This window comes from Cyanistes caeruleus, chromosome 1, assembly GCF_971803275.1.
Source record: "Cyanistes caeruleus chromosome 1, bCyaCae1.hap1.1, whole genome shotgun sequence".
NCBI lineage: Eukaryota > Metazoa > Chordata > Aves > Passeriformes > Paridae > Cyanistes > Cyanistes caeruleus.
Genome location: NC_141701.1, coordinates 88,612,727 through 88,631,748, shown reverse-complemented (window position 1 = coordinate 88,631,748; position 19,022 = coordinate 88,612,727). Strand labels below are relative to the sequence as shown.

Here is a 19,022-nt window from a genome sequence, read left to right as displayed (position 1 = left end):
GGCAGTTCTGTGTTATTTTTCTGCTCTTGTGACTAAGAAGCTTTCCTCATGCAGTCAGACAGTAAAAGACAGATGTTAAAAACTTACCACTTCATCCAAAAGCAAGGGCTGTGGGGCTTGGAGGCTGCATATGGTCACACAGATTATTTCCCAAGTACTTATCAGAAAGGAACATGCTCATATGATTCAGGATCCATTTGGAACCGGAAGAGAGGTTTGAATGCACCTTATGATTTTTCAACAGCAGAGGATTCAGACAGTGCCTCTCAGCAGACATGTGTGGTTTTGCCTCTACAGAGGAGAACAGAAGCCAGAAGTCAATATTTGGGTATTATTTGGGAGCTGCCCCTTCTCAGCCTGCTGATAACTGTGGTGCTTTTAATATTAAGGTGTTAACATACATTAATTGAAGCCCTTAAAAACAAACAGTAGGAGACAAAAGCCACAAAAGCTTTTCTTTTCTTTTTCCTAATAAAGTGACCCTGGTCATAAGAAGCCTTGGCTGAAGAATGTGCTTGATTTCATGGTGTGGCCTGACACTGCTGTGTTGCCTGTGCAGCCTCACAGCATTTCTCACTCCCAGGGCTCTCAGCCACAGTTTCCACCTTTTTCTGCTGGGTGGACAAGAAACCTTTCAGAAACCAAACAGGACACCCAAAGATTTCAAGTTTTAAATTGATTTGAGCTAAACACCAATTGTCTGGCCTGATCAAACAGCTGGGGAGCAGTTTAGGTTCGTGCCTTTGTGCAAAGGACTGATTGTGTTACAGAGAGCTTTATCCTGGCCCATGCTCCAGCTGGCTTTGCAGGCTGCTGTGGGTGTCTGGGAGTGCAGGATAAGGTTTAGAGCAAAGGAGAAACCAGCACAATTGCTGGAAGGTTTGATGACTCCACAGTGATTGTCCCCCAGAATTTAAATTAGTACTTTGATGTTTAAATCCCCATTTTGCTTGAAGGTATACAGATAACTGGCTGCAGTAGCAGGACTCAGCAAAAAGGATTAACTGACTAGAAAACAATACTGCTGTACTGCTTCCCCCTTTCCCTTACAGTCTGATTAGGCCTGCCACAAGTAAATAAATGGAAGAACAAAGGACATCTTAGCAGGTCTCATTTGCATGAATGAAGCAAATTTGGTTTTAGCCACCTTCACATTCTGGTAGGAACTGTATTTAGCTACCTCCTGTTCAGCTGTCTTCCTGCTTCATCCTTCCTGAGTCCAACTTTGCTGCAGACAGTCGCTGAGTTATGTTAGTCCTCAGATAAGTCCCTTGAGACCTTGATTCTGAGGCTGGAGGCTGCTGATTTACACCTCCCAGACTGCTACTGGGCATGGCTGGCAGTGCCAGCTCACAGCTCCACATTCTGCAAATTTGGGAACCCAGGGAACATGATGGCTGATCTGCACTGCCAGCTGTTCTACTGCAGATTTCACTCTTAGCTCTGGACTGTCAGCCAGGCTGGTTTTACACTGTACAAAACACACTTCCACAATACTGGCTCTGCATTTTCTCTTAGTCTACTTCCCTGGCTCCTATCACAGCTTCTCCTGTGAAGGAGCAGAATGAAAGTTAGTACTTGCAGTCTGAGGTAGCCTGCACATCCCTGCTGAAGAAAAACAGGCAAATGGGAGAGCAGAAATCATCTTCACTGCCAAATAAAGTCATGGTGATTTCAAAATCTTTAATTTCCAAAGCTTCTCTCTATGCTCCTTATTCTCTCAGTCTTTTGTGGACAGTAAGCTCTTTAAGGCCAGAGTTACCTATATTTAGCACATTCTGCATAGTGGTTCCTTATGTAAACACAGCTGATCCTTGCAGTGACTGTGATTTGGGATCAATTCCTGGTTAGACACATCTACAACAGTTGTTTTATTCCTCTGTCCTCTCACTGCATCTAAACCCCTCTGTCTCTGTATAGAGGAGAAATCACAAAATAAGAAGCTGTGCAATAGAGATAAAACACATTCCCCACACCCCACCAAAAGAAACCCCCATAACCAACCATCATTATTTTGTTTATAGGGTGCCACACAGCCTTTCCTGCAGTAGCTGCAGAATGTAGGGGTTGCTTCTTAGACATTCAAAATAAAAAAAAAAAATCTCATTCACAAGAAAGGGTGTATCACAAATCCATCATGTGGGACAGGCTGTATATGAATGAGAAACGTGGTAAACCTACTGATGGGGGTATCTGTGCTTCAGTACTTCATCTCCTCACCTTCATCTCCTGATTAGTTATAGGTGGCACTCCATGACAGTTGATTTGTGCAACCTCAAGGCAAGAAGATGATGGTTACAGCAAAGAGTCATAACAAAAGGGCTGTTTTAAGTCTGCAAGGGCAGATTCCTCTTTTGAGGCAGAGTTCCATGCACTGCACTGTGGGCATGAACTATCTGGGAGCCGATTTTATCTCTGAGCTTTGAGGTCAACCAATCCGCAAAGTACTTGGAGGAACAGCTCCAGGACAACTCTAAGATGTGCCATTAGCATGAGGTCAGACACCCCTACGACGGCCGAAGGACAAGGTCTAAAGATAAACAGCTCTGCCCAGCTGCTCTCATCCTGCTGAGGTGTCTCAAAAGTTTTGAGTCAACAAGGAGTTAGGTGCCTCTGAAGGCCTCCCAGAAGGGCAGCTTGTTAGACCTTTAGACTTGTTAGGCAAATAGATTTCCATGGAGTTGTCAGGGGTGCTCACCTTCCCCAGCTGACTATGATGAAGTTGGCACTTGGGTTTGGAGCACTTTTTTTTCAAGTACCTCATGCTTGGACAAAGGTCCTGTGCTGAAACTGGGCAGGCTGCAGGGGGGCTGCCGAGGAGGCAAAAGACAATTCCTTCCACCCTTGCTGCTACCAAAGAAACTTACGTCAAAGTTTGTTTATTGTTGTGTACTTTTCTGTACCAGTAAGTGCTCATAGACCCAGATCAACTCTACTGATCCAACAATTTCTAGAACATTGTGAAATTCTGTATAAGGAAAAACAGCTAGCATCTTTTTACTTTAACAAAAATCAAAACTTTTAACAATTTTCCTTAAGAAATATATGTCTTTTCACTGCACAAATATTTGCTTAAGATGCTAAAATTACCAACTATGAGCAGTTTTTCACAGCTTACTGTGAAAAAACATCTCATCTGTGCATATTTTAAAATTGTTTCATGTGCTTACGAACCAACTTCAGGGATACAAACTGAGGCACCAGAGGCTAAACTGTCACAAGTTCAGTGGCAAATTAAAACTGGAAACACAGGAGACTGGTGCTGATCTCTGAATTCTGAAATTACTCAGGTGAGGATACTCTCTCTCACTAATAGGAATAGACATAATCTCTGCCACAGTCTTAGGCTGCTTTCCCCAGCAGTATCACCTCTGCCCTATTTAAATCAAATCTCAGCTGGTCATCAAGGTCTCACCCAAGTCCTTCTGTTGATCAGGCACTGAGAAAACCAGGACACTAGCACCATTTGGGTCAGATTAAAAAGGAGATCTGGAGATATGTGTCATTAGCAGAGGGGTGGCGTGATGTCTCAAGCTGCCTGTATCCCCAGGTAGCTTCTCAGACTTATTACAAATCCATGGGATTTGTAAGCAAGCAACCACATCCATGTGGGGAAGCAGGACTTGCATGTGAGCACCCCTCGTTTCAGAGCAAAGGGAAAAGAGCAGGACTCACAAGTATTGCCAGCCCAGTGCATTAACCTTTCTAGAGGAGCCAGAAAAAAAGTCTTCTGCCTTGCAGGATTAAATAAAATAAAAAGCAGTAAGTCAAATGCACTTCAGCTGTTTCTAGGAGCTAAGAATTCAAACCACATTAAGTCCAGTTTCTGAATTATAGCCATAGCTTGCATATTCATCGATGCCAAGGTGGTGTGAGGAGTCCCAGGAGTGCCAGAAGGATCAGGGCCATCAGCCACCACTTTTAGCCCTACACACTGCAACGGAGATTATATCTCACATATTACTAGAAAGTATAGTGCCTGAATTAGGCATAATAGGGAGAAACAAAAGGAACAAATCAAAAAATAGAAGGAGCACTTAAACTCTGTTTTATTCCATCACTATAATGGCTCACATCAGAAAGATTTGCTTCCTATCTGTGCAAGTGTTAAAAAGATGGAGCATGTGTAGCAAAAGTTCTAAGTAAACTTTTGAGGGTGCAGACGATGGGGAAGGTTAAAAAATTTCCTAACCAATTTGAACTTTCTTGGAATTTTACTGTAGAAATCCACCTTCAACATAATCTTTCTTTTGGTGTTTGTTTTGTTTTGATTTTATTTGGGATTTTTTTTGTTTGTTTTTGGTTTGGTTTTTTTGTTTGTTTTGTGGGGGTTTTTTGTGGTTTTGATTTTTTGGGGTTTTGTGGGGTTTTTTTGGGGGGGTTCTTTGGTAATTTTGGTAATTTGGTAGATTATTGTTTACTCCTTCATTGATTGTTCAGAAGTTAACAAATGTAAATTAAGTACAGAAGTACAGACAGATTCTAGATCCATCAGTATTGGTGCTTGAGGTGAAGGCTTCCTTTGATGCCATTATTTAGTACTGAGAGACTATTTGTACCTTAGGGCAGCAAGAGAAAAAGAACAAAGTGAGAAACCTGAAGAGTTCAGGTGCACTTCTCTATCATTTGAAGAAAGGAGAAGTGGGAAAAAGAAAAACCTAGAGAGCAAAAGGTCACCGAGAGTGCATTGTAAAGCAGAAAAATGTAAGGACAAGAGCAAACAGCTCTTTTGATCAAGTAAGAACTTTGTGTGAATGGAGTGAAATTACCAGGTGTTCCTCTGTCTTAATCAAATGATTTGTTTGGAGAGCTGAGGAGCTGACTTTGCTGTCCTTGCCTGCAGTTATTCCAGCTGGGCATGTCGTCCTCACATCTCAGTTTTCATCCTCTGTGCTCTCCTTGTCTTTCACACTGACCTTTCTGAGCTCTGCATTTCAGTAGAACATTTAACATGATCATTGAAAAAGGCAGTGCTCTGGATCTCTCATGCACATTCAAACAGAATTCAGTAGAACCTTATTAGAAAACAAGAATAAAACTTCATATGATGAGGTTTTCCATATGTGCACAGCTTCTAATGCCATCAGTGGTACCACAAAATATGATAGGGGAGCTATTCAGAGCAGATGTCATCAAAGACTCATGGAAAATAAACCTAGACAGGATTTCTTTTAGCCTATCCCACTCTCCCAGACAACAGCAATACTCAAAGTGGTTACCATTCACAACTGATTTCAAGTAATTCTGAAGTCATTATTTCACTAATCCTTCTATCAGGCTCCCATTTACTTAAGGAGTATTAAATGGAGCTGGCTAGTATATTTCTCAATAACGTGGCTTTACATTTGAAAGAGTTTTTGTTGATAAAAAGAAATTCCAACAATTATCTAAACTTCACTTGGGAAGGGGCTCTTATTTTTTGTCATCATGTCATGAACTTTCCGACCTAAAAACAGGAAGAAAGCATAGGACCACATATTTCCTCTGCTCTGGAATAACCAGTATCCTTTTAGCTACAGTTGGAGAAGACATCCAATTAAGGGTCCAGCTGTATGTGCTGCAGGTCAGGATAGCAAACTCCAGTAGGTGTATTAAAGAATTAGACAGTCTTTTTGGGGGAGACACCATGCACACAAATTTTTGACCTCTAACAAGATCTATGGAGAGCTGGAGAGCCTCACCAAGCAGTAGTCCAAAGCACACTTTTCACAGTTCTGTCCCCATGAAAAGTATCTCAAATGCATCATAAAGAGGAACAAAATTTTTCCACTGTGATAATTCTTGTGGAGTGTTTCCTATTCAGCACCTGGATTTGTTTGGCACAACATCACCAGTAAGTTTTTACGTGTGGGGAAACCATGGCACTAACCAAGTGGCAAGGCTGGGACATTCTGGAATCTCCCCATCCTGGGCTGAACCATCAAGCCCACACTGCTTCCCTAAAGGCTTTTACTCATGCCAGACTACAGCTTATCCAAGATTTTTGAGGCACAAGGGCATCAATCTGGAAACACAGGCTGTTCTGCATCTCAACTATCCATCTAAAATCTGGGATCATGTCACAATTCTTGGAGTCCCGTCTAAAGATAGGCAACCTCTACAGAGAGATATTCTTCAATAAATACAATTCACAGATGATTATACAGTTTAATATTTTAGCCAAAAAAAAACCAAAAACAAAACCAAACAAACCCAAAGCCCTGCCTTAAAGCTTTCTAGGTATTTTTTAAGACTGATTGAATGACAAGTCAAAGATGATTAGTGGTATCTTCCTCTTTTCACTGGGTTATCTTGTAAAAGTGATGGCCTCAGTAGCCTTGTGGCATGCTTCACCCCAGCCCCTTGGGCATGGCAAGACAGTTGCATGCTTGTGGAAGTGGGCCATGTAGCAGGCAAGGAGCTGATTTCTCTCTTTAAAAACCAAAAAAAGGAAGAACACATGCGGTTATCAATCTGGTCTCTGGTTTTAGACACTGATAATCCTCTCAAGCATTCAATTCTAAAATAAATTTAAGATAAAACGAAAATATAATTTCTCTCTCCTTCCTGAGACACTGCCCTGAGTCACTCCCTTTCCTTGGGAAGTGGCCATCAGGTAACTGCTTTCAGGACTATTTTATCCAAGTCTATAGATCCAGGGAGGAGCTGCCATTCACAAAGGCTAACAAAAGTCTCCAGTGGCCAAGGGAAATAAGTGAATCACAGCACTGCAAGTTAAGAATTTTCTTTGTGCTACACAGGTAGATTAGTCTCCTTTACTTAGTCTAGTGAGACTTCAGTTGCTTGAGAATAGTGGTCATATCAAGTTGTTTTAATTGGTCTGGTGGCTGGAGTGCCTTAGAAAACCCAGTGAAACATCATACCCATAATAACACCTTGCTCTGGTTTTTTTTCACAAGAAGGATTCTGGTGCTAATACTCCTGCTCTGAACTTTTAAGAAGAATTTTAATTACTTGAATACTAACTCCATTATTAGTTTTTAGCTTTCCCCCTTAACTGTTTCCACCTAGACAGACAATATACTGGATAGAACATTTTACTTGGAAGGGACCCACAGCAACCATCTATAGTCCAACTGCCTGGCCATTTCAGGCATTTCATTAAACTTTTCTGACAAAAAGTTAAAGCATGCTGTTAAGGACATTGACAAAATGCCCCTTAAACACTGACAGGCTGGGAGCATTGACCACCCCTCTAGGAAGGTCAATGGCTTCCTCTAGGAAGCCTTTTCCAAGGTTTCACCACCCTCTCAGTAAAGAATTGCTTCCTAATGCCCAGTCTAAATCTCCCCTGGTGCAGCTTGGAACCATTCCCACACATCCTATCATTACATCCCAGGGAGTAGAGCTCGGCACCTCCCTCCCCCCTTCCCCTCCTCAGGAAGCTGCAGAGAACAATGAGGTCACCCCTCAGCTTCCTTCTCTCCAGGTTAGACAAGCTCAAAGTCCTCAGCTGCTCCTCACAGGACTTGCTTCCAGCCCTGTCACCACCCTTGTTGCCCTCCTCTGGTACCTTCAGGGATCTTTGTGACCTTCTTAAATGGTGTGTCCAGACCTGCACAGAGTGCTCAGGGTGAGGCTGCTGCAGTGGGGTAATCCCCTCTCCTGGCTGGCTGGCTATGCCGTGCTCGATGCACCCCAGGATGGGGTTTGCCCTTGGGGCTGCCAAGGCACACGATGGCTCACAGGGAGCTGCTGCCCACCAGCACTCCCACATCCCTCTCCACAGGGCTGCTCTCCAGCCATTCCTCCCCTAGTTCGTACCTGATCCCATGATACTCCATCCCAGGAGCCAGATCCAGCATTTGGACTTGTTAAATTTCATCCCACTGATGACTGCCCAGTGCTCCACTCTATCTCTCTGCAAGGACTCTTGTCTGCCAAGAGAGTCAGCAGCACCTCCCTGTTTCATACCATCAGCAGACCTGCTAATGGGGCATTCAGTTCCTGCCTCCAGGTCACTGAGAGATATTTTGAACAGCACTGGCCCTAGAACTGATCCTGAGGAACGTCACCGGTGACCGGTCACCAGCCAGATGTACCCCAATGCTGATGCCTCACCCTCTGCCTTCCTCCTGCCCTGGGACAAAGAGGAATACCTTATTGCTTCTAGGCACTTCTTCTCTGAGAAAGTCCAACCATACACAGAGACTTTTTTGATATTCAAAGAGCACAGAGAACCTGCAGTCAGTAGAAATGGCAATATCTGTTCAGAAAATCACATCACTTTCCTTTCTAGCCTATAGGGAACAGATGAAAAACAAGCTACAGCTGTGAGATTTTTGAAATTGAAAGCTTGAAATGAGCAGGGCACAGGCCCCTGGATCAGGGTCTTAGAGCTCAGTCTGCTACTCAGTGAGGTGAGAGGATTACATCATCTTTTGGTACCTGCTGCCCACTCCTGAAACTCCAGACAAAGGAACCAACTTCCCATTCTCAACACTTTGATTCCCCATTTACAAAAATAAGGCAGGAGTTTGACTGATGTGGCAAAACAACTCATGTGAATTCTCATGCTGTTTATACTTGAGTAGATGAATAGCAGTCATTGATTAGTGTAAAAACAGGAATCTGTTAAGAACATTAGGGAAAACAGCGAAATATGAAAACTCTGCTAATTAATAGGATGTTGCTACTTAGCAGAAATTTTTCACCAGGCAGCACTTTGCTCTTTATCTGATCTGTTTTTCCAAATAGCTTCAAACAATACTTGTTTTAATATTATTTTCAGGATAGGCTACCAAGAATGCAAATCATTTGAATAATTGTTTTCTAGTGGGAGAGAATTTGTGTTTTGAAAGAGAGGGGGGATTTCTCATTTCTCTGATCGATCCAGCACTTGCACCATCTCTGAGGGATTAATAACTGCATCAGCTCTGCAGAGTTGTGGCTGCTCAGTCTACAAAAGGGAACATGACTGAAACAGGACAAGTAATGTATGGGTTTGGTATCAGAAAAAAAGATACCTGGTACCAAAATGTCCTGTGTAAAGGTGCCAGCTTCTGTTCCAGGTATGCATCTGGCTAATTTGGCACCGCTGAGTGAGCTGCTTACCTTCCACATCACTGAGAGCCAACAGGAAAGTTGGGGCCTAGGATCACCAAGATCCCATAAAAATTACTGTCTGCTTTCCAAATTTCCACACTAACCTTTTTTTTTTTTTCTTTTTTTTAAAAAAAATATTAGGAAGATAGCCAGAAATCTTGAAAATTATCTTGCTAAGCAGAGGAGTCAAAACTCAAAGGGAATTATTTGCTTTTCTTTAAAGGAGACACAGTAGTATGTAAGGCACCTAAAACAGAGAATAGAAATGTTGAGCTACATGAAAAACTGAGGTTAAAAAAAGTGAAAAAACATCTAAGCTCAGTCTAAGCTGCTGGCTTTTGGAATGCAGACATAAACCAGAGGAAACTCTTCTGCCAAGTAAAATGACTGGGGAATAAGCAAGCAGAATGATCTGAAAAATCTGGCATTTTTAAAATGATGGATGAATGGACTAAAGAAATAAGATAAAACTATGCCGTCAAACAGAGTGGTATTCTCACTGTAAAGCTTACTCTCCATTTGCATGCTGACCATTTGTAAAGAGTTGCAGATTTCCTAATTACCAAATTTAAAAATTGTGATGATGAAAAGAAATATTAATGTTGAAAACAAATATTTTCTTTATGAGCCTCTAGGGGGTTTTTGTCTCATTTTCCAACATGGAACCTTTGAATTAAATACTTTTTTTAAAAAAAAGAAAACAACCAAAACTTTGAGATACTACTGAACTCACCTGTTCAGCACTGGCAGGTAAACTTCATAAAATATATCAAGGTGGAAGAAACTCATCAGGATGGTTGACTCCAACTCCTGGCCCTGCACAGGACATTCCAAGAGCCTGAGAGTGTTGTCCAAACACTTTTTGAACTCTGTTGGGCCTGGTGGCTGTGACCACTGCCCTGGGGAGCCTGTTCTAGTACCCAACCACCCTCTCGGGGAAAACATTTTTAGTGACATTCAGCCTAAACCTCCCTTGACTCAGCTTCATGTTGCTCTCTTGGGTCCTGTCACTGGTCACAAGAATGAAGAGATCAATGCCTACCCCTCCTCTTCCCCTCAGGAGGAAATTTTAGCCTGCAGTGAAATCTCCCCTCAGTCTCCTCCAGGCTGAACAGACCAAGTGACCTCAGCTGCTCTTCATAGGGCTTCCCCTCCAGACCCTTCATCATCCTCATGGCCCTCCTTGGGAGGCTCTCTAATTGCTTTATATCCTTCTTATATTGTGACACCCAGAACTGCCCCCAGCACTGGAGGTGAGGCTGCCCCAGCTCAGAGCAGAGCAGGACAATCCCCTCCCGTGCCCAGCTGGCCATGCTGTGCCTGATGTCCCCCAGGACAGGGCTGTCCCTCCTGGCTGCCAGGGCACTGCTGGCTCCTGTTCAACTTGCCATCGACCAGGACCCCCAGGTCTCTTTCCATGGGGCTGCTTTCCAGCCCCTCATTCCCCACTCTGTCTGTCCATCCAGGGCTGTCCTGTCCCAGGTGCAAAACCCTGATCTGTTATCCCAGGGACCACTCCATATGTTACTCTCCCAGTCTTCTGGGGATGCAATTCATTTACTAATCTGCACAATGTCAGGAGGGTTTGCAGCCCACATAAGCATTAGGTCCACTTTTTACTTCAACTTTTGTTTTTCTTTCAGTTCCTCCTGTAGCTGTCTCTCTGGAGCTATGTTCTATTTTGAAGGGCAGTAGTAACTTGGTTGCTTTCCATCTCAGTTTTCTGTCCTTGTTTCTCTTTAAAGTCCTTGTTTATCTTTTTTGTAGTGGCAGGCAGCTTCTGGACAGTTACCTAACATTTTGCCAATAATCACTTTCTCCTAGCCGTTATACAGCCCCTAGCAACTTACAGATGTTACTCCACAGCTTTCCAATCACACCAGTTATCCTGAGCCCATTTGTCTGAGAACTTAGGACTTGGACTTCTTCCATGCTTTTGTAAGTAGTCAGTGATACTGCTTGCAAACCCGCTGACTGCACCAGTTTTTGGCAAATGTGTGTTTTAAGGTCACTTAACAAATCACTGGCATAGGTATAATCAAAACCAGGTTTAATATAGAAGCGAAAGCACAACAGAGTCCTTTGGCAAGGTTTACTCTACTACTTACCAGATTGTTAAAAAAAGCAAACAAAAACCAAGTATCGACCAATCCAGACTGAAAATATCCCCAGAGTATCTCTGGGGAGGACTGCAGCTCCTGACACGTGGTGAGACACCAACTTCTTTCCTCAGGGCTTTGTCCAGGACCTGCTGGGTGATCAACTGGCCTTCACTCCTGACCTTTCATACACAAGGAGACAATATGAAAAAGATTTTTCAAAAATCAATCCACTGATATACAAATCGGAACAGTAGTAAAATAGACTAGTCAAAATATGGAAAACTGCATGTTTTTCCTGGCAAATTTCTGTGTATCAACATTTTACCTACTGCAGCAGAAAATTTTGAGGTCAAGTTTCTTCAGCAAAGCAGAAAAATGAGTTGGTTGTAAAGGAATGTGTTTGTTTCAATTGTTACATATCAGTTATCTATAAAACACCCATTTATTGTACTGTCATCTCTCTCTGCAATTTCTGTAGGCTATTTTAGCCACCTAAAACAGCTAAGTTCATAATACAGGGACAATCACAGAATCTGAATTCAGATGAAAAATAGTAGAAGACTCTGGTTTTCCAGGTTTCAACACATTTTAGTATGAATATAGAATAAGCATTCTAGGCTACTTTTTAATTCTCCAGCTATTATCAATAATAATTTTTTAAATGTATTTACTCTAGGAATTGATTCAGTTTGGTCACTGAGAATCTCTCTGCTTCACTGTTGTATGGACTGTCACAGATTCAACACAGGACAGTTCTTTTCAGTGTGAACTAAAGGGAAAAGTCATCCCTTCTGTGCTGACATGCATCATCCCTGTGAGTGTAGCCCCAGAACTGAAAGCAACCCACTTCTCTCAGCACCTTGCAAGTCTGCTTACAGCATAACACTGCAGTGCATTTCTCCCACTCCCACTCTCTGCAGTGTCAGTAGAGGGTGAGAAAGACCCCAGAACATGAGTTGCTCAGTTTGTCCCCAAACCCACTTTGCACTTATTTCAGAATAAGCAAGACCATTTCAAAAATCAATGGTTTCCACAGGGCATGTATAAGCAAGAGATGATGCTCCCTCTTGCAAAAGGGCTGCTGAGTGCTTGAGGTGGCTGTTACTACAAAAATATTCCATATCAATAAACTACCATATGGTTTTCTAGAAACCTGCTCCACCCCAGTGCAGCACTCTGATATTTCATTGCTCTGCCTGCTTCCCCGTGTGACATGTGCAGAATCTCAGAAACTGCTTGTGTGCCTATTCACGCCTCCATTCAGCACTGTGCCCGCTCTCCTTCACTTCCTCCAGCATTTAACAGTGTAGGATAAAGAGACGTGTATGGCATTAGGAAATATTTCTCCCCTTGCACTACTTCGCCTTTGCCTTCTGTTTGCTTGGCAAACAGGGAATTTTTCTCAAGGACAGCTTTGCACAAGTAGCTGTGTCAAGCTTATTCTGCTTCAGGACAAAGATTCACTATTCCAGTGTTTGCTTTGGAGCGAGGATTTGGACGTGCGTTAAGTAACAAGAGATTTTAACGGATGCCTTGAAGGCTCTAAAGCCAGAGAAAGAGAAGAAATGCATCATTTCATATCTCCAGCTTAACTGATGCCTTTCCCCTTTCAAAACACAAGATATTAGCAAGTTGTCTGGTTCAAGAGCATCAGTTCATGGAAGGAGTGGGTACCCACCCAATAAGGATAGAACAGCTGCAGGGAGAAAAACCATTCCATCTGCTCACAAACATAATTCCTCTGTTTTCTGTTCCAGCTCATCCTCGCCACATGGGAAGGCGGCTACAACTTGCAGTGCCAGAACCTCCACAGTGCAGGGGAGGCTGATATCCGGGTGAGAGACAAAAACAGCTCAGCCCTCAGCATCCTTTCTGTTTTAACTGTCTTTAACCATCCTAGGACGTATCCTGAGCTCTGGTAAAATATCTCTGCTCTAGAGGAGGATATAGTTCATCGTATTGAGTATCAGATTTAGATTGTTAGAGAAGAAAAATCTGGCAGCGAAATCTGTTCAGTGTGAAGAAAAGTGATAGCACCCTTAAAAAAAACAAGCAACCCCAAAATGAAACAAAAACCTACCCACAAAACTGCACCTTCAGGAAAAAAAAATTAGAAAATCCTTCCTCAAAGTTTATATTCCTTAAATTATATATTTATACAATTGCTTAAAAGATGTGTGTCATTGTGTCAGTGAAAAGCAAAATAAAATTGAAGACAGAGCTCATGCTTCTCCTTTGATATCGTATCAATGCCTTCTGGGAAGTTGCATGCCTAGGGAGTGAAGAAGTACAGTAATGTTTAAGCACTTATATGGACAGATATTGATCTCCTGCTCCTTTGTTCTTGCTTGTACAGGTAGCCAAAGTGCTGTGGTGGTATTATTTTTCCAAAGTAATTGAATTCATGGACACTATCTTCTTTGTACTGAGGAAGAAAAGCAGCCAGATCACCTTCCTTCATGTGTATCACCATGCCACTATGTTTAACATTTGGTGGTGTGTTCTGAACTGGATACCTTGTGGGCAGAGTAAGTCTTTGTTTGCTTCATCACCCCGGGTCTAAGTCAGCTGCAGGTGGGGAGGAATCATATCACCAGGAGCTGTGCAAAGGAATTGTGTCACTGTGCAATTTGAGGGCATCATCAGAGCCTTTCAGAAATGCTGACCACTTGCAGAACACTGGAAAGTTAAAAGCATGGTTAAAAGTTCAGGCCAAAAATACCCGAGTGTTAGGCCCTAGATTTTTCACTTAGCTGCCACAAACCCATGTATTTACTTCTCTTCAAACCACTTTTAAGCACAGCAGTACTGAGCAGCACAGAAGAGCCATCACACACAAGACCTACTCCAAAAGCAGATGCAGGAAGAAGTCATGACCCTGGTAAAGCCTTTATCAATCACAACAAATTGAATCAATGGCCTTTTTACAGGCTCAACTCTTGTATGCATCAATCTCTGCTTTACCCAGATACTTTACTTACACAGTCACTAATTAAAATGCAAGTTTGAATTTATTCTGTTTTATATGAGAATACATCCTTATGGAAGGTTACAGTAACTGTCATCATCTTCCCTGTTAGGAAGGGATCTATGATACCACAGGCTGGTCATTTGGCATTTGTGTAAGTCCAGACAGCAGAGAACTATTTCAGCTGTCTCACAACAGGCACGTTTTTCCAGGGCTTCACACAGCCATAGGCTTCTTGTGGAACTGCTTTCAAAGTTGATAAAAAAGCCTCAGTTTTCTTGCAACCTATTAGAGGGAGTCACCTCAGCCCATTGTAACATTTTGTAAAAAACTTGTTGTAGGTCTCTTTCAGACCTAAAAGCAGAATTCACATTTGTTGGTGCTAACTGTGGATAGCACAAAATCAAAGTAAATCGCTGCTAGAGGTAGAAGCAGGGATCAGAGATTTCACAGCAGTTAGGAGCTATTTCTAGAGGTGTAAACAAATCAGTGGGGGTTTGTACCTCCTAACATGTGGTCCCCACATTTTGCACTAGCACTGCTCTACTGTAATTAAATCAGTAGCTAAGGAATTAATCAGTGGCAAAATCAGAACAACTGGTGAGTCCATCTTGTAGTTGCAGCAGTGCCACCAAACACAGAAGCACACAGCACAGAGTAGTGCTGCTACTTCTCCACAGTCTGCAAAGTAGAGGATAATTAATTTCCTCTAGAACTAGTATTCTCTAAATACAACCAATAAGAGCAGCAAGGTATTAGCTGGGATGAAATTTTGTAAATGTGTATCAAGCAGAAGAGCCAAGGAAGAAAACAAGAGCCATGATCAAACACAGCCACAAGAGGTTGGTTTAATTCAGAGCAAAGCCCTTGCTACTGCATCAGAGAGCAGAAAGACAGGTGTCTCCCAGGGTCCTAAGCTGCATATTAGCAGCAAAGTCATCCACAGCAGTGTTTAAAGCTCACAGGAATAATGGAAAGGCTCATAGCAAGAAGAACTTTAAGAGAGGGGAAAAATAGCCTAAACTACAGAACAGGAAAAAAGTGAAGGAGAAGAAAAATATGAGATAAAAATACAATATTCAGCATGAGAAAAACCCTCTAGGAAGTATTTGGTTTTCCAGTTGTCCCTAGGAGAAGACCTCTACACATCATGAATATCTTTAGCAAGGAATAAGCATGAAAGGAATACTCATTATGTATAAGAGATTCAATATAGAAGCAATATCACAAGCAATAATGCCTTCTTCTCACTTTCTAGCAGTTGGTATTTCATTGGGTTTTTTTCCCTAATGGATTTTTATAGGTTTCTTTGGACCCACTTTGAACAGCTTTATCCACGTGCTTATGTATTCTTACTATGGACTGTCAGTCATCCCTTCTATGAGAAAATATCTCTGGTGGAAGAAATACCTCACTCAGGCACAACTGGTATGTATCTACTTTACTCTCATTTTTAACTACCAGAAATCCCTCAAAATGTGAGAGAGGACTAAATGAACTATAGGTAAACATTGTTGTTTACACAATTAAGCCAGATAGAATTGAAGTATAACAAAACTATCATACAGCATAAGTCACTAGCGTAGCTTGATTTAACTTAATAAAGGAAATTATGTTCAGAAGTGTTTTCTGAAGAAAACAAACAGTAGAAAATCTTTAGTCCACAAAATTGTTAGTTTTGAACCACTGCATAGAAAATGACTGCTCCTTAATTGTGGAAAAAATTTATTTAAAAGTCACAAAAAAAAGTCTGACAGAGCCAGCTCCAAGACAGACCTCCCCTGCTGGCCAAAGCTGAGCCCATCAGCAAAGCTGGGGGCACCTCTGTGATACCATATTTATTTAAGGGTGAAAAACAGCACAGAAGCTGAGAGAGAAGACAGGAAATGTGAGAGAAACAGCCCTGCAAATACCCAGGGCAGAGCAGAAGGAGGGAATTAGCACCAAAAACTCCCCTGCAGCCGGTGGTGAAGATGCTGGTGAAGCTGTTCCCCTGCAGCCCACAGAAGTCCATTGGGGAGCAGGGACCCACCTGGAGCCCATGGAGGACCTCATTCTGCAGCAATGGACACGTCTGCCCTGAAGGAAGAGACAGCCAGCAGAAAAGTAGGCTCCTGTGGACCCATGGGGAGAGGAGCCCACCTTGGAGCAGGTTTGCTGGCAGAATCTGTGACCGCAGGGGCCCCCACAAAGGAAGAGCCTGTTCCTGAAGGACTGGACCCTGTGGAAGTGACCCACACTGGGGCAGTTTGTGAAGAGGTGCAGCTCATGGGAAATACCCACACTGAAACTCTCTCCCATGGGAGGGACCCCACACAGAAGCAGGAAAAGAGTGTGAGGAGAAAGAAACAGCAAAGCCAAAGCAATGTGGGCTGAAAACCCCATCCTCCTGCACCGCTTGGAAGGAAGTAGAGGAGTCAGAAGTGAAGCTGAACCTGAGGAGAAACAGGGGCTTAGGGAAAGGTGTTTTTAATTTTATTTCTTGTTCATCTTCTGTGTTATTAATTGGCAATAATCTTGCCAATTGAAATTTTTCTTCTTGAAATTAATAATTGATAATTGAAATTAATCTTCTTCAAGTCAAGTCTATTTTGCTTATAACAGTAATAGGTAAGTTTTGTCAATTACCCTCCCTACCTTTATTTCAATCCACAAATTCTTTTCATCTTATTTTCTCCCCCTACTCTACTGAGGAGAAGAGGGGAGAAAGCTGCTGGGTGGGCAGCTGGCAGCCAAGTCAGGTTAACTCACAACACAGTGGTAAAACTACAAAATGATGTAAACAAACTTTAGTCAATACAGAAATTGACTGACTTCTAAAAGTCTGTTCCATGGGAATGCTGTGCCTGAAGAGCTGAGCCAGATCAAAAGTTTCTATCAACAAGATACAAGGCTTGATATGAAATAAAGTGCCTTTTACTTTTTTTCTCTTAGGGTCTGTTCATATTATTTGGAAGTTCAGATGTTTGCAGTGAGCTTTAAAATTCCTGTGTAGAAATTTTCTTAGCAAAAAGCTGCTTCTCTGAGCTGAGACCATCCCTGCAGGTGAAACACACTGCCCTGTTGGAAATGCACCTCAGTACACTGAATTGAGCTGTACACTTACCCAGCTGAAGAGAATCAGGTGCACCAGTGTACCAGTGAGGGCTGTGGCTCACAGTTCTAAATACAGACAAGTCTCTGCAATTTCTTCCCTGTCTCTTTTTTGCTTCCTTCGTCCCCTCCTTAACTTCATTAATGCAAGTGATAGCCTATCTGAACTCCTTGGACCTGAGCTTTGCATTTTCTGTTCAGACTTCTAAAGCTATTGACAGGACTCTGAAGAGTTTCCTCCAGTTTCTGCCCAGTAACAGAGACAGCACCTGTACCTGTCACAAAGTCTGGAAGACAGAGCAGCACCTACTAAATCTGAGAGACAAAGAAAGCTTCCCTTTTGTCAACTAAGCCTATAAACTTACTTTTAGAAACCTCTGACCCCTTAGGGTTTTATTTAATTTCACAAGAGCACCGTTTTAACTTAACCTTCACAATGCATTCAGAGGTTAGAAAGGAATAGTGTTCAAGAGCACTCAAACTTTCAAGGAGCAGGATAGGGGACATTGCTGTGTCTGATTTAGCTAGCACTGACCCTTTCTCAGCAAATACTCCTGCATTATCTTCTCTCTGCAGATCCAGTTTCTGCTCACTATTGTGCACACACTCAGTGCAGCTGTGAAGCCATGTGGATTCCCATTTGGCTGCCTCATGTTCCAGTCCTCCTACATGGCCACACTGGTCATCCTCTTCATCAACTTCTACATTAAGGTAAGCAGTCTTCTGAGAGCTCTCTGACAAGGATGGGGAAAACAGAGCTTTTTGTCTAGTCTGGGTGGACTCAGATGTAGAATGATTGTCAGTGCTTAAAACATTTTAGTCTTAAAATACTTAATAACAGATACAGTCATGTCTGAGAGAGAGAGAGATTATTCAGTAATGAGGAGCCCCTCATTACAGCTTAGCTCTTCTGCACTTGTATAGCAAGTCAGGTACCGCATTCAGTAGATAGGAGGTCTGAATTTGCTTTGGTAGGCAAATTCTGGAATCTCTCTCCTCCTTAGGGGGGAAAAAGAAAAGAAACTAACAGCTCTGTCTTTGCCTTGTTTACTTCAACATCTTTTAGCAGGGAGTGCTCAAGCCTGCCTGAATACATAAAGCTTTTAGTGTACAAGGCTTGAAATCTCTTTTGACATTAAGAAGTATTACAGTAAGGCTAGTAAAGTAACATCACCCACAGCAGTGAAAAGACTACAGTCTTAATGCAGTCTGAAACAAATATATACATCTGCATCAACAGCAGACAAGTTCCATTTTCAGTTAAGCATAAGCAGTGTTTTGGCGGGCACTAAATGAAGCCAGGTGTTTACTTTGGATTTTGCTTTATAGACATACCGGAAAGCACCTTCAAGAACAGCTGTAAAGGAAACCCCTGTCACAACAGAAATCAAGAATGGTTTCCACAAGGACTACTTTGCTGCTGCCAATGGATTGCAGAATAATAAGAAGGCACAATAAGTATACTGTTTCCTATGGGTTTTTTTTTCTAAGGAGAAAAAGAAGAAAAAAGACTGAATTACAAGCTTTAGCTTAAAACCTATTTGATTACATTTATCAGTTCTTTGTACCAGACACTTATTAACGTACTGCTATTTAGGTTTTAACAAAATGAGTAGAATTACTTGTCTTGTCAAAGATCACCATCAGAACAAAGAAAGCCAAGATCTTTCTTGTATGAAAAAGAAAACCTTTCTGATCTCTAATGCTGACACAAAAACGCCTTATGAAACACTTGATGGATAAATCCATCAATGCCTTCAAAAGGTTAGGACTCTGTTCAGACTAACACTTTCTGTGCATGTGAGAGGTCTTGA

At 42.2% G+C, this 19,022-nt stretch overlaps 1 protein-coding gene across 2 annotated transcripts in view; it reads left to right on the top strand.

Annotated features, from left to right (window-relative positions):
* Nucleotides 1-18,748, top strand: part of ELOVL2 (ELOVL fatty acid elongase 2) — a 49,067-nt gene extending 30,319 nt beyond the window's left edge. For both annotated transcript variants that reach the window (XM_086901866.1, XM_086901855.1), the window contains exons 4-8: nucleotides 12,905-12,982; nucleotides 13,504-13,675; nucleotides 15,419-15,543; nucleotides 17,785-17,919; nucleotides 18,538-18,748. In XM_086901866.1, the coding sequence (XP_086757992.1) occupies nucleotides 12,905-12,982; nucleotides 13,504-13,675; nucleotides 15,419-15,543; nucleotides 17,785-17,919; nucleotides 18,538-18,666 (639 nt within the window). In that variant the 3' untranslated portion in view covers nucleotides 18,667-18,748. The remainder of the gene's footprint in view (nucleotides 1-12,904; nucleotides 12,983-13,503; nucleotides 13,676-15,418; nucleotides 15,544-17,784; nucleotides 17,920-18,537) is intronic.
* Nucleotides 18,749-19,022: the final 274 nt, after the last annotated feature.